General features: G+C 37.4%; 1 protein-coding gene across 1 annotated transcript in view; it reads left to right on the top strand.

Moving 5' to 3' along the window:
* Positions 1-2,003: 2,003 nt before the first annotated feature.
* Positions 2,004-14,338, top strand: part of LOC139737673 (uncharacterized) — a 56,074-nt gene continuing 43,739 nt past the window's right edge. The window contains exon 1 of the mRNA XM_071648355.1: positions 2,004-2,833. Coding sequence (XP_071504456.1) covers positions 2,746-2,833 — 88 coding nt within the window. The 5' untranslated portion in view covers positions 2,004-2,745. The remainder of the gene's footprint in view (positions 2,834-14,338) is intronic.

Raw genomic sequence — 14,338 nt, 5'->3', positions numbered from 1 at the left:
TCTGTGTTTGAATGTGTGTGTGTGTGTGTGTGTGTGTGTGTGTGTGTGTGTGTGTGTGTGTTCACTGATGGTCTGCTCATGGGGGGGGGGGCAGGGTGAAGGGAGAAAAAGCATATTTGTGTGTACTACGGTCTATTGGCACAGTGACCCCTTTTTCAACGTCTCCCTCCCCCCCCCCCCCATATGGTTTGATGCCATACCTGCTTCTGTAGATCTAAAGAGTTAAATTCTAGAGACACATGAAAAGCCTGATATCGGGACAGATTTGTTGATAGATAACTGCATGGTGATTATGATCTGTTTGGTAGGGATGACTGCCAGGGTTGATAAACAAAATTTGTGACTGACTGATCCTTACATAGGTGATTGATAGGTGAGTGAATGGATGAATTAGCTAATGCAAGCTGTTGATTAGATAACAATTTACTGCTAAAAAGTTCACATTAATCATTTCAAATGAAAATATGATGTAAAATGCTGACACCAGGGGTATTTGAAATTCAGAGTTGGAGCAATTACTGATACTAATGTAGATTAGTCTGCATCCCGCCAACAATTTGACTAAGATGTCCTCATATCTGTTAAAATTGGCACAGATGGATTTGAATATAAGATAAAAATTATACATTGTACAACAGACAAAATGCAGGTTGAATAACAGGAAAGACATGAAAATAAGCTGATATGGAAGAACATATTTGGTAAAATTTCTGAAAATAATTTCTATCAGAAATTGAGTGATGAAAATGGTTGGAACATGTGATTCCAGGGAAACTATAAAGGAAATATGGGACAGGTGAACAAAATGTGCAAAGAGAGTGAATTCCACTATGCATGCTTACATCAGAAAACACGTGGAAAAGAAAAGAACAATAGATAGACATTTACCCTTAGCCTTTGAAATACAGTATTTCACTATCAGAGAAACAAAGTGATGAAATAGCAGAGAGGAAGAGAAAGAGAAAGTGATATATATTGTCAGTTGAACAACAGACAGCTTGGCTGAGCTGAGCGAGTAGAAAGAGAGAGAGGTGTGATAAAGAAAGTGAGGGAGAGAGCCAGGGAGAGTGAGAGGAGAGTCAAACTAGTTGGTGATTAGCTCCGCCCCTTTTGAAGAACTGTTTCTACTGCCTCACTAAGTTCTCTTTGCTGTCAGCGTTCTCATTGGCTGCTGGATTACAGGATTGCATATGCATGAGTGTGCGTGTTCCACTGTCCAGTTAGTCATACAAACACACGCACACACATGCACATCCCTTACCTAGACACACATACACACATGCATGCCCAGGCCCTATTGAGCGGCATATCATTTCATATCACTGACACATGGCATAGTAAATTTTTTCCCCCTTATTCTTGATTTCATAACTTTCTCCATGGAGGTGGGAAATCCAAGTGGGAGAGTGGAGTGAATGTGGCAGGTTGGATTTGGGACTTCCTCATCACAGGCAAAAAAAAAAGATATTGGCCTCCCTGTATTCTTCAACTGTGGAACCTCTTTGTTTGCTTACTGGCCATGCATGAATGAAGATTGAAGGTGTTGTTTACTTGCTAGGTGTATTAATCTGAGCAGGATCTTTAATTAGATTGACAAACAGTTGTGGTGATTACCTCAATCCAGAGAGAGAAAAAAAAAGAAGAAGAAAGAAGGTGGTTAGAGACTGGGTAGGACAGGGGCGCATGGCTTGTAGCCCAGCGAGAAGCCAGTGATGACATCACAGATCTATCTCTGAGGTTGGACGATTATGTTGCAATTAGCAGAGCTGCAGAGGATGAGTTGTGACTGGTGATTGGCAATTGTCTTCCTGATTTGATATTCATGAGCCGCCGCCGTGGGTTGAGAGTGACACGGAGGACTGCCGCGACCTGTCGCTGTGTTCCCTGACAAGATTCCGGATGTACGTCACAAATCAAGGTCTGTCCCTGACGACCTGCGGTGCGCCATCATCCCTCTGACTCTACCACCATCAACACCTTGCACCTTTCGCGAATAAGCGTAGTAACGCTCTGTTCAGGAAGGGGGACCAGAAGTGTTTGGTCACTGCCGGTATCCCTGGCTTGCATGAAACGGTCGGTTCAGAGGGAATGCTGGCCAAGCCGACTGGTAGGAGTGAGTTTTAGGCTCTTCTGATGAATTTGGAGCTGTCCACACAAGAACACACACTCACTGCTGTCAAGGAGGGGTCCCCTTCCCAGAAGCCACTTGCTGACTTACGCTCTTGCACCGAAATATATATATTGCAGACCATGCATCTAATTCTGTGAGCAGTTTAACACACACCTCAATGGCGCTACTCCATTTCCAAGCTTGAAAGAAGCGTTTCTACTGTTTTGCGTCTCTCGTTGATTTCACATTTCTCAAAATTGCAGTTGCAATTGCTTCTCTTATCATCTTGTGCCAATGCTACCATCACAGCGATCAATTAAGAACCTAAATGCCATAAGCTCACCATTTCTTTTTCTGTGACGTGTCATATCGGTTGACATCAAACTTGTCATCTTACTTTCACATCCCTTTCCTAGTTTTGCCCGCAAGTGATTCATGAAGAAAACACACCATCGTCCTCAGAGAGTGAATATATAAATATATGTCAGACAGATCCAGCATCTTTTGTGACAGTTAGACAATACTTCGGACAATTTGCCCGATTTCGCCAAACCCTGTCGACACGTCTGTAGCAGGGGGGTGACTCTGGTATCTTCCCCGTGATTTCAGGGTGTTTTCTACGACTTCCTGCAGCCATGGATCCCGGATCGATGTCCATGTATTACAGCTGGCAGCTCTACCTCTCTTCCTGCAGGGATCCCCAGCTCTATCTATGGCAGAAAGGTAGTTACAGCTACTCAACGCTCTTTTCCGTCTACTGTAAAACCCGAAATTTTGTGTGTGTGTGAAACTTTCATGAATATCGTGAGGAGCCACGATTTGCAAAAGTGAGAAGTTTTTGTCTGCACCAATAAGTGCATGTAGTATGCTCGAAATTTTCTTCATCGTTGGCAATTTGCGAAAATTTCATGCCACAAAAAAAAAGGCTGTCTCCAGTAATTCACGAAAGTTTCATGCCATGAATGTTTCTAGTTTTGCAGTATTTCATGGTGTTTTCACAAGATGGCCTCCAGAATCTTAATATTCAGGAATCTGTGGTACCATTCTGATTTTATAAATCTTCGATTTTCAACTTATGAGTTTCATCTTGGTCTAATGCATTTTTCATACAGATTGAAAAAAATGTGATTTCAGAGATACATTTAAAATAGATTTTTATTTCAATGCAAACTTCCATGTGAAAAATACATGTCAATGGATATCAGTTATAGTTTTGTAATATTTTTTTCTCCTTACATCAAATAGGTGGAAATACAATGACTAATAGTTTAAGGGTATTCTAGATTAGGATTTTTGTTAAATTGACTTCCAGCTTCTGGCTTTAGCTGCAGGATATTTTGATTCCAGGGCTCAAGCTTGTAGATATCAAAATTATTTTCCAACAGAAATAATTCCTTAATGACAAGCAATGACACAGATTTGTTACTGAACAGAGATTATATTTGTAAAATTTGTAATACTGTACATGAAAAAAAAAATCTTCATTAGAATCAGATAATGTAATGTACTTTTTGTGCATTGATCTTAACACTGAAGTGTCATTTGGCATGGAGCTAGGGCAGTGATGAAATTGTTCTTGTTACTCAGTAAAAAAGAAAGTGAATTTGTAGGACAGTAATTGATTGAACTAGTCTTGAAAAGCCCCATGTCCCTTCTCTAATTTTAAATCAAATGATTATTCTAAATAGAGAGGAAGTTAAGTAAACCTGTTTGATTTCTTGATTCTTAAGCCACATCCATTTCCCGAATAAATGAAAAGTATCTTGCTTATGAACTAGTTTGCCCCATGGCCAGTGAGAGGCTGCTGATATTAGTGCACCAGGTCAGTTTTCTAATGATGGCTCAGACTAAATATAACATTGATTCACATTAGGCCGGAATTTGGAGCTGTTTTTGGTCATTGAATTTAAGAGGATTATTTCATTACAATTGATAAGGAAAACAAGTTGTGTACAGTGATTAGTGAGATCATTATTACAGTGCTTTAAGTGACTGCCCTCAGGGGAAAAAGATAAATCATAGCATCAATTCATTTTTAGAAACCAGTGAAGAAACCTGAAAATTCATAAAAAAACTCCCCATATTCTTTAATCCTAGACTTCTAGGAGGAGGAGAAAGAGGGGCGAGTAAGGAGGGAAGGAGTGCATTAATTGGTAATGGAAGACTTCCCGTGGTTGCATGGTGACCCACGGTGCTGTGCATTCAGGGGAGGAGGGTGGGGGTAGGGGAAACAAAGAGAACTCCAGTGGGCTGGAGAGGGCAAGCGGATCCGCCGTGTTCCCGCTCTGCTGGTTAGCAGCTCATAGCAGCCAGCTATATACATCCCTGTCCGGCTGGTGGCTACTGATAAACGGCTGAGTGCGGCGGCAGGGACAATAGGCATTAGCAGAGGAGCTGATAGACGCACTGCTGCAACTTGAATTCTAGTTAGCCACAAAGGTAGTCAACTAATTAACTCCAAATTAGGATTTAACACTGGTCTTCCCCATTTTTTCTTTCCCTTTTTATTCTAACTTCTTTTTCAACTTCTGCTTGGTAAAGATAATTTTAGGACAAAGGAACAGGGGCTATCATTAATGTAGTAAAAAAAAAACACCAAATGCAATTGCTTGACTTCAGTTACTTCCAGGCAATCTCTCTATGTTTAGTTTTCATATTTCTGTTCTATTCTATCTGTTCTTTATTCTCTTTATTTTCATTTATATTCTTTTGCTATGTTCAGACAATGGAGAAGATATTTTATGTTTAAGCATATAGTATACTGTTCAAGTGCAATCATTTCTACTCAAAAAGCAGTTCGTGATCTGTGCAAGTAGTTCAATAAATTACTTAAAGTATATCAATTCTCAATTTATCAGCAGTTTTAATGAGAAGACAAATCAAAATACCTGCTCTGAATGTCATATTAGGTGTCATGCCTTTATACCTAGGTATCATGGAAGGAGCAGGACTTTAGAGAAAAGCACAGTAAGATAGATGTACGAACACTTATGCAACAGCAGGCAACACACATACACTGGCTGTTTTATAGTGGTAATGCACTGAAGGAAAGAGTTCGCTTAATGGACATGCTCTAATTTGTTATGTTTCTCTGAGTTGTGTTCTTCCCATTTGTATTGGTGTAATCGTTTTTCCCATATGTATTTACAAGCTCATGCATAATTTGCATTTATACGTTGATAAGTGGTGTGGCAATTTGTTTGGAATGTCTGTTCTGTTTTTCCTAAATACCGTAATCTTATCTTGACATGTAAGAATTTGACTTGGATTTAATATGTTAATATAAAAAAACGAGCACTGTTTTCTAATGGGGTTTTTGTTTTGCTCCTAGTTGATAACTTTATCATGAAAAAGAGAATCTGCCGTAAATTCTTTTCTATGTTTATTGTGAAAATAAATCACAAATGTAATAGGTGAATATGAATTAAGTTGAGTTTGTCACAATGCATGAAATAAACTACATCAGTATTTTAGATGGAAGGTAGTAAGCAAGGGCTCCAGGTAAGGAATAGTATGATATAAATCCTGTCTCTGGTATCTTAAAGCTTGAGTGTCATCCTTTATGCTCTCAAATCAGGTAGCAGTCAAATTGTAAGAACATCGTAGATGATAAAGAAGATGGAGTCTAAACGCGAAAAATAAAAACCAGTCATGATCAAAATCTTTGGTCTACCATGACTTGAACAATGAATGGGAAGGGATGAAATAAAAGCTCAAGTTTCACAGGATCTGGTACAGGCTGGTACTGTAAAACCTGAAGCATTCGTTGTATGAAACTTTCATGGATTGGAGCCGACGATCTTTCTTTGCAGCATAAAACTTTCATGAATTGCCTCTCTGGCATTCAGTTTGGTATGCAGACAAAAACTTTTGCATGTATTTTACTTTCACTGATCCTAGCTCCCTGTGGAATTTGCAAGCTTCATACATGCAAAATTTTTTGATTTTATAGTAGCTCACAGTCTTATAACAGGTAGAATGAGCCAGCTTCTAAGATGGGTTAGTGTGAACCAAACAGGCCTTTTTTTCTGATTTTTTTTTCACTTTTATGAAGACAATTTGTCCCTTACACCTCTGACTGTACAGCTAGAATGGACAGTCAGCTTGTCCTGAATGTGTGTGGACAGATAATTCATCAGGGCTGTCCTTTGTCGATATTGTAGTTTTGCTTTCCCGGTCATAGTGTGGAAAGAGAAACCAGAATTTATACCTATATACTGACTTTCGTTGTTAAACAATGTGTCTTTATCTTCATATTAGTCACGAAAGAAAAAAGAAACATAAAAAACCCAAAACATTAGCCAGATATATATAAGCCAGATGAGGCAAGTGTAAAAGCCAGAATTTCTTGAATTTATTGTCTGTGCCTTGTCTGATGTACTGACATCCCATTACACGTTTTCATAGTAATGATTGTCACAGTAAAATATTTGAGCATGAAGTCAAAGTTCTTCTTAACTGTGACGTCTGCAGCTTTCATCTCATGGAGTTAAGTCGTTCTTGATCTAACCAGAGATGAATGATTTAAAGTCTCTCTGCTGGTATAATTTTCCATTGTTCTGACCACCAGATTTAATTCATCAAGAATGTAATGACTGATCCTCTCTTTTGAGAACCTGCTTCTGTCTTCGCTACCTGACACATCTCATAGATCTAACAGATGCAGAATATATTGGAAAATAAAGAGTTCATGGGAAGAAAACTTGCAGTGAATGGGATAGGTCCTAATGAATACTGCCTAGGGTGAGATGAAGGCAAATTGGGACCCTATGAATTCCATGCAATTTGGATATAAAGGTGTAATGTACTTTCTAGTCCTTTTCCTTGATGAAATAAGAGGAATTTTGATGAATGGAAAACGGTGGTTGGCAAATCGCTGAAGACTTGAACATCCAGCAGTCGTGATGGACTGGCTGTGAAATGGCTAGTAGCTGGCAGAGCAGCTGAAAGGCAGCAGCAGCAGCTGAGGGAGAGCTAGCCCTGGAGCTCTGGCAGAGCTCACTCTCATGTGCATGGACACAATGATTCCTGCTGGTGTGGTCAAAATGGATCAAGTCTGGGCCATGAGCATTCCACTGATTTCGGTCCATAACAATATTTTGATTTGTTATTAGCTTTCTCCTTTTGTAATAACAAATTTTTCTCCATTTTTACTTCTCAATGAATTGATAGGTGCTCTATGATAAAATCACATATTAGTAAGGTATTTGTTTGACTATTGCTTTAAAACTGAGAACAGGTGTTATATACTGTATATCTCTAAATGAACACCTACAACTTTTTATCTGTACCTAATAGGATTGTTTGTTTGTTTGCTGTTGTTTTTTGAAAAAGTAAGGCAATCTTAAACACATTCAGAAAGGATTTCAAGTCAAATACCAGATGATTTGGTCCGACTCGTGTTCACAGGGGAAAACATGTACAGTAATCTGATTTATGATTGATTTGCATTTTGTTACAAGACTGAAACTGCACATATATAGGACTTTCAGCTAAATCTTACTGTAACCAACATATTAAACACGTATGTCATACAATATTCATTGTACCCTTACTTTTCATCAGTTCTTTTACTCTCTTTCATCCATTTCCATTTCCAGTTGTCGTCCAATTTCTCACGAGAAGATTTAACATGTAGCATTTACAAATAGGACACCGCAGAATATTAGAGGCAACCGCTCTCACTCAACAAATTTTACTGTATCATTAATCTTTAGTACTTTATTTATAGTTTACCTCGTGCCCAGGTAGCCAGCTTTGCTTTACTCGTATTCGTCTTCCCTTTATCTCACCTGTTCTTGAGTAGCGGTATATTGCTCATGTGCTGCTGCCAAGTTACGACAACATTCTACCCACATAGATACCGCGTTTCTCAAGAAATCTATTTTTGGCAGGACAACCAGCATGTCTGTTGGGGGACTCCATTTATGACATAGATCTTGTTTTTCCTCTTTGTTCAAATCTCTCATTACCTGTGTTTCACAATCCCAAGGTTTTGTTATTTACAGGTTGGGAATTGAATCCACTCTTGCCAGGTCGTGTGATAACTTGCAGCACCAGCGTTGAAACAGTAGCATTCGTAGAGTATACCATATCATCTTATCCTGTGGTTCAGATACTGTCAATTTTCTACTTTCTAAGACCTGCCTTATCCAACAGTCTCCTGCTCGGATTTCAAATGTATCTCTAGTATTGAATTTATTTTTTAGAAGATTGGATGTTGAAGATTCCCATATCTATCCCTTCTAATACGTTCTATACTGGTCTTTACTTAGATGCTGATGGCATTTCAGTTATGCAGTCAGTCTATAAAAATTAAACTTTCATTCAAATTTAGAAATGCAAATCTGTTTCATATATTTGGAAAGAATAAATCTAAAACTCTCATCAGTTTAAGATTCAAACTCTGATATATGCAGTTACACATATCACAAAACAATTTCCATAAATCCCCATTATGATTTTAAGAGTTTTATTGCAAAACAAGCTAACTCCATTCTTGTTAAGTTGAGATATTCGTGATTAGAAAACAAAGAAAATGGTAAGAAAATACAGGATATATTTAATCATAATTTCTAGAATATTCCTTGTTACATTACAAGTGAGGTATTACAGAAAGGTTTAAGTTTGCTCTATCTGATGATGGACTTACTTTGAAATGTTTGAAAATGGTGCTTAGCCCGTTTTGCAATAAAAATCTTCATTTACATTAAAACATTATTAGTGGGATATTTTTGCAACAACAAAAAAATATGGTTTTATTTTGAGCAGAACATTTGACACGCCATTTAAGTGAGTCTGCCTTCTCCGGCCTTATCTCTTGCTGGGCTCGCGACCTCACAGGTTAAGGTGTATACGAATCCATGGACTGAACAATTAGGTAGACATCGCCCGCTCTATTGACAAGTCAAAACAAAGTAGTCACTTATTTCATTATCGACCATAAACATGCCACTGCCTGCGCAGATAATGGTTTCCTATAAAAACAAATGACTATTGGGGGTATATGCTGCCGCGGGCTAAGTATTTTGACCTATGTGTTCAAAAACGTAACGCAAAATGGTGAGGAACCGAACGAAACAACCAGCAGCTACGCACATCCCATTAAGGCAGCGTGGCTTTATGGCACCCTAACCCTATAAGGGGCTGCATAAAACCCATCACCAGCTGTGGGAAATTTATTTCAATCTACTTCAGGATTCAACTAACCTTAATTGCTGTGCATCTATCCATTTATAATTTGATTCCAATTTGCACCTTCAGCCACTTCTTTCCTGGTTCTGTAAGTGTGGACAATTTCACAATTTCAACTGCTGCTGACCCCTTTGCACAAGGCATCAAAATCTTTAGTGAATAGAGGTGACAAATACCGTCGCTTTTGACATCGGCTGTACTGGCAGAAAATGTTTTGAAACATCCATTGATCATGAAATTCATAACTGATTTTCTTATAGTCAGGAGAATAGTGCAAATGATGTGAACTTGCATCATTTGACCTCATATTTACTATTTCCGTTTGTTGAATACATTCTATAAACTAGTATCTACCACTTCCTTTGCATTCGTGTGTTTTTGTAGTTGAGCTGTGTATCATTTAGGAACTAATTTTTTACAGAAACAAACTGATGATTCATGATACGTTGAAATGGTAGGGCCTAACCTGTAATCCATTTCTGTACTCTCATGAAATGCTACAATGCTTAAACTAAGTCTGACCAATTATGCTACATGATGAATCATTTGTTTCCAAAATTTCAATTCTTTTTGCATTATTCTGAAACAGGAAAATTATGACTCCTGGCAAATAAGGTTTGATGGAAAATGGAAGCAAATTGTAATGGACAAAAGACCAGAGTGACAGGGAAATAAACAAATTTGTGTTGGTACAGGTGTTAGTTCCGATGAAGTAGGTTTCTGACAAAGTCATTTTGATGGAGGAAAAAAAAATGTATTTAAACAGAGCTCTTTCAGTGTATGCCTCCCTAGTTTACATAGGCAAGGACAAAAAAGTCATACTAGACAGTTGAATATCCAGGTGTGCCAAGTATGCTGGTTGGACAAAGTTCTTAATTTGCCATGGATCAGGAATATTGCCATTTAATTGATTACATTATACCTAACCATCTTTTTTCATCTTTGTCAATTGCTGATGAAACAGCCAATTATAAGTTTTTGAGTGAAAGCTTGTTTTTGTGTTGTTGTTTTTTCCGCCCAAGGTTATGATTGTTACAGAAGAAGTGAAAATCTTATAGGGAAAGACATTCAGTATATCATTGGTTGAGAACAAGAAGGGCATTATTGCATTTTTTTTTTTTTTGGGGGGGGTATTGAATTATTGGTATCACATTGTAGAGCTTGTTGTCCTCTTGTGTCACATTTAGATTGATTTCATTTTCAGTAAAATGTTGAAAATAAAAAAAGGGTGCTATTTCATCTAATATTTGGAAAAATGCTTATAAATCTATCCACTTTTGATTAAGTTAGCTTTTTATTTCATGAAAATCAATTGTTCATTTCTATTTACTCTCAAATCTTAGAACACGACAGCGCCTTTCTGGCTCTTATCTGATGATATCATTATTCCACTTGTATCATGGGTTAGACATGCTCTTCTTTGATTCTGTAGTTCTTTGATACCATTATTGTGTGTGTTTGTCACTGTTCAGGACAATGGTGAGTTAATACCCATAAAATCGTGGGAGTCATGTTGCAACAGTTAAATTTAATTGGTTATTGGATAACAAAGGTGATAATCTTTTCCTGCAATCTATGACAGAAACTGGAAAGGGGCCGATAGAAAAGTGTTCTTGTTGCTCAATATAAATGGCAATTGAAACTTTCCCCTCAGGATATGCCAAAAGAGTCCTCTGACTTCCAAATTTGTTCATTGGAGGAAGGAAGATTTGAGGGAGCTCAACTGACTTCCTCTTTTGAAATTTTACAGCGGCTGCTGCCGAGTAATGATTTTTACTCGAGGAAAGGGGGGTGTTAATTGGAAAAAGGAAAAAAATACAAAGAAAAAGATAGTAAAGGTTCCACCTTTGTTTGACCAAGATTCTGTCTAACCAAATGCTGACGGAGGAGGGAACTTATCAGATTATAATATCTATTCATGGTTAAACCTCTATAGATGAAATCAGTGAGATGAACAGTGTCATGCATGTGTATACCTCATGAAGCTCTCAATATATTCATAGCAAACTGTTACCCCATTATGAAAATATAGACTTTGCTATGTAGATATCATCTTTGGTTTAGGTCTAGGCCTCCTCTCGAATAAAGTGTAAAAAAAGGGGAAAACTGATTCCCATAGATCATGATTTTGCCTGTCCATTGTTTTGCCACAATATCGTAAATATTATGTTCCTCTTTTCGTCCTATTTATTTTCTTTGCCTTTTTTTTTGGTCTATCTATCTAGCCATGTACCTCTTTATCTGTCTTCATATCAATTCATAAAGCTCTCTGTTATGCAGTTTGTCGTGATGAGCGTTTTCATTCGTGGAATTGCCTAGTACTGCAAGTTATACTTCTCTTTCTCCTTCTGAAACTGGCTGTAAGGACTCTATCTCATGCTATTGTTTGATTACTCTTCTCCCATCATCATCTTGCATTATGAGAGCCCTGTGAGTTAGGCCAATTCCTGCAATAAAAACCATTACCCATTTTTAAAGTGGAGATTGTGTTCAGGAGATCTAACAATAATGATCTACGTGAGCTGTAAAAATACCAGTCATATTGTAATAAACTTTAGAACTCAAAAAGTTTAATTGTTCAGAAAAATGCATATCTCAATTGCAGGCTGTGATATGATTGGCTTAGACTCAATTTATTAAATGAAGCATGAAAATTCAATGTAATGAAATAGGGGGAAAAATTGCCAAAGAATATGAATATGTTTTTCCATTTTTTTTCCCTTTGCTTCATTCATTACAATATAGATTTCATGTATTGGAGCCAACAACCTTTTTTCATGAATGGTCACTGACATTCAATTTATTCTGCAGACAAGAACTTCCGTGTGCATTTTCGCAAATTCTGGCCACTTTGGTGTGAATTGCAATGGGCAATTTCTTGCTGCAATATAAAACCATCATATCTCTTATTTCTGCTAATGTATTAGGCTGCTGTATAAAATGATAATTACAATTTATATTGTGCCATTTCCATCAGTGAAATGCTGAAGGTGCAATTGTAGATGAAAGCATGAAGATAAGATAAAGAAATGAGAAAAGTTCAAATATCATGAAACAAATGAGTCTTCAACTTAGTCTTAAATAACTCCATATACCAACTTAACCCGTTGAGGACGAGTCCTGAGTATACTCGGGCAGGTGTCTATGGGAAATGCGTGTTGTAGCAAAATCAGTCCATCCTCAACGGGTTAAGACAGAGAAAGATGAGTCAAATAAGGCAATCTTCTATGTGCAGTTATATATTCTTGTATGTAACTATAAACATAAATTTAAGTATTATATATAATGTATACATACACATATTAATAACGTGTGTTTGTGTGTAGAAATATAGTACAATGTATAGAAGTTTATATCATACTTCAGTAGTATCTCTCTCTCAAAGCAGAATGCAATGCTCTGTTTGTTTTCTACCATTGAATTGCCATAACGTACACTTCGATTTGTGTGACATATCCACAGGCATATATATATATACATATATATATATATTCCTTGAATAAGTGCATCTCAAATGGGGAGCTCTGCATCCTGTGGCATGACCCGTGACAGCTGAGTGTACCGTGGGTCGTCAACGGATACTAATGCAATTTCATCTCCCCTCACTAACCTCCCAGCTGGATCATTGGTATGGGTGCCTGGCAACCCGCATCGTGTAAATTTGTGGGTTTTTTTTTTCTCTCTCAGACATTTTACATCCGTTATTGCTCTTCTACACTTGAAAACATACTGAAGGAAAATGGATAAGGATGCTATTGGCAACATTTTCGCAAGTGTTGGTGTTCACTGTTTGTAAAAATACATAGCTTTAATAGGGATCAAGCTTCATAAGTTTATATATATTATATATGTGTGTATATATATACGCATATCTTAACGTATTCATAATTATATATCTATATTTTCGTCAAAGATGTGCATGTGTTTCTATCTCATGGGAGCTTGTTTTCCTCAACTTGGCTATTACTTTTTCCTGCCAATTACTTGAAATAGAATATTATTGACAGCTGAAGAAAGTGTATGGATGATTCCAATCTAAAAATAATTTTGTGTAGGGCGTACATTTTATTCATGATCAGAGCAAAATGGTCAAACCAACTAATTTCCAACCACTTCTTTTAACCTTGCTATATATGCTTGCCACAAAATCTATTCAAACTATTTCTTAGGGAAGACAAATTTTGATTACTAAGAGTTTATAAGGGCAACCTACCAATTCTATTTCCCCTTTTCTTGAAGTAAATGAGGTGTGCCTTCAGAGCAATATCGTGACAGATGCTGTGGTGAAGCATGTGGGGTGGGACTGGGTCATTATTCAGTTGCATGTTTGCTGATCAACCTACCTGGCACACGTCTCAGCATGGAAAAAAAAGAAGAGAAATAGATGGAGAGAGAGAGAGAGAGATAGTGAAAAAGTTCTCAGAGATTAAATTTGATGTTGTTTCCTTCTCCTGCTGAGACCGGCAACCTCCCAACATCACTCCCAACGCTTCGTTGCGGATGTCTCACTTCAAAGGTTACTGCTAACACTCTCTAGTCAGCCATCTCAAGCCCAAGCAGCCATTCTGTCTTTCACCAGACTTCATTTTCTACCATTTCCTCTATCAAGTTAATATTTCCATACAGACATTTTCATTCCCTCAAATCTTCCCTTTATAGCAGTCACAAAAATCAGCTTTCTGGTGCTACTCATTTTCTAGACAAAATGATGTATGTAACATATAATCAAATTACCAAACACTTTATTCAGAATTATTATCCAATCGAGTCTAACACTTCACGTGTTCATCACATTATATAGCTCTTATGTCTGTTGGCCCCCAATAATGAACTATTTACTCATTGAATGGCTATATATATTGTAGGTGATTGTCAGTTTAAATTATCCATTGGGGTAAGGTATATATGTGTTCCTGACTGCAATTTGATAAGAGTTCATTACTTTCGTGAAGGTAATAACTTTGATTTACAAAGGGTTAGCATATATTTACGCTGACGCTAAAGCCATGTACATGCTATTACGAGGATAACTGT

Source organism: Diadema antillarum, unplaced genomic scaffold (genome assembly GCF_040938485.1).
Source record: "Diadema antillarum isolate AM-2024a unplaced genomic scaffold, OU_Dant_1.0 seq00000698_RagTag, whole genome shotgun sequence".
Taxonomy (NCBI): Eukaryota; Metazoa; Echinodermata; class Echinoidea; order Diadematoida; family Diadematidae; genus Diadema; species Diadema antillarum.
This window is presented reverse-complemented; position numbering and strand designations above follow the sequence as displayed.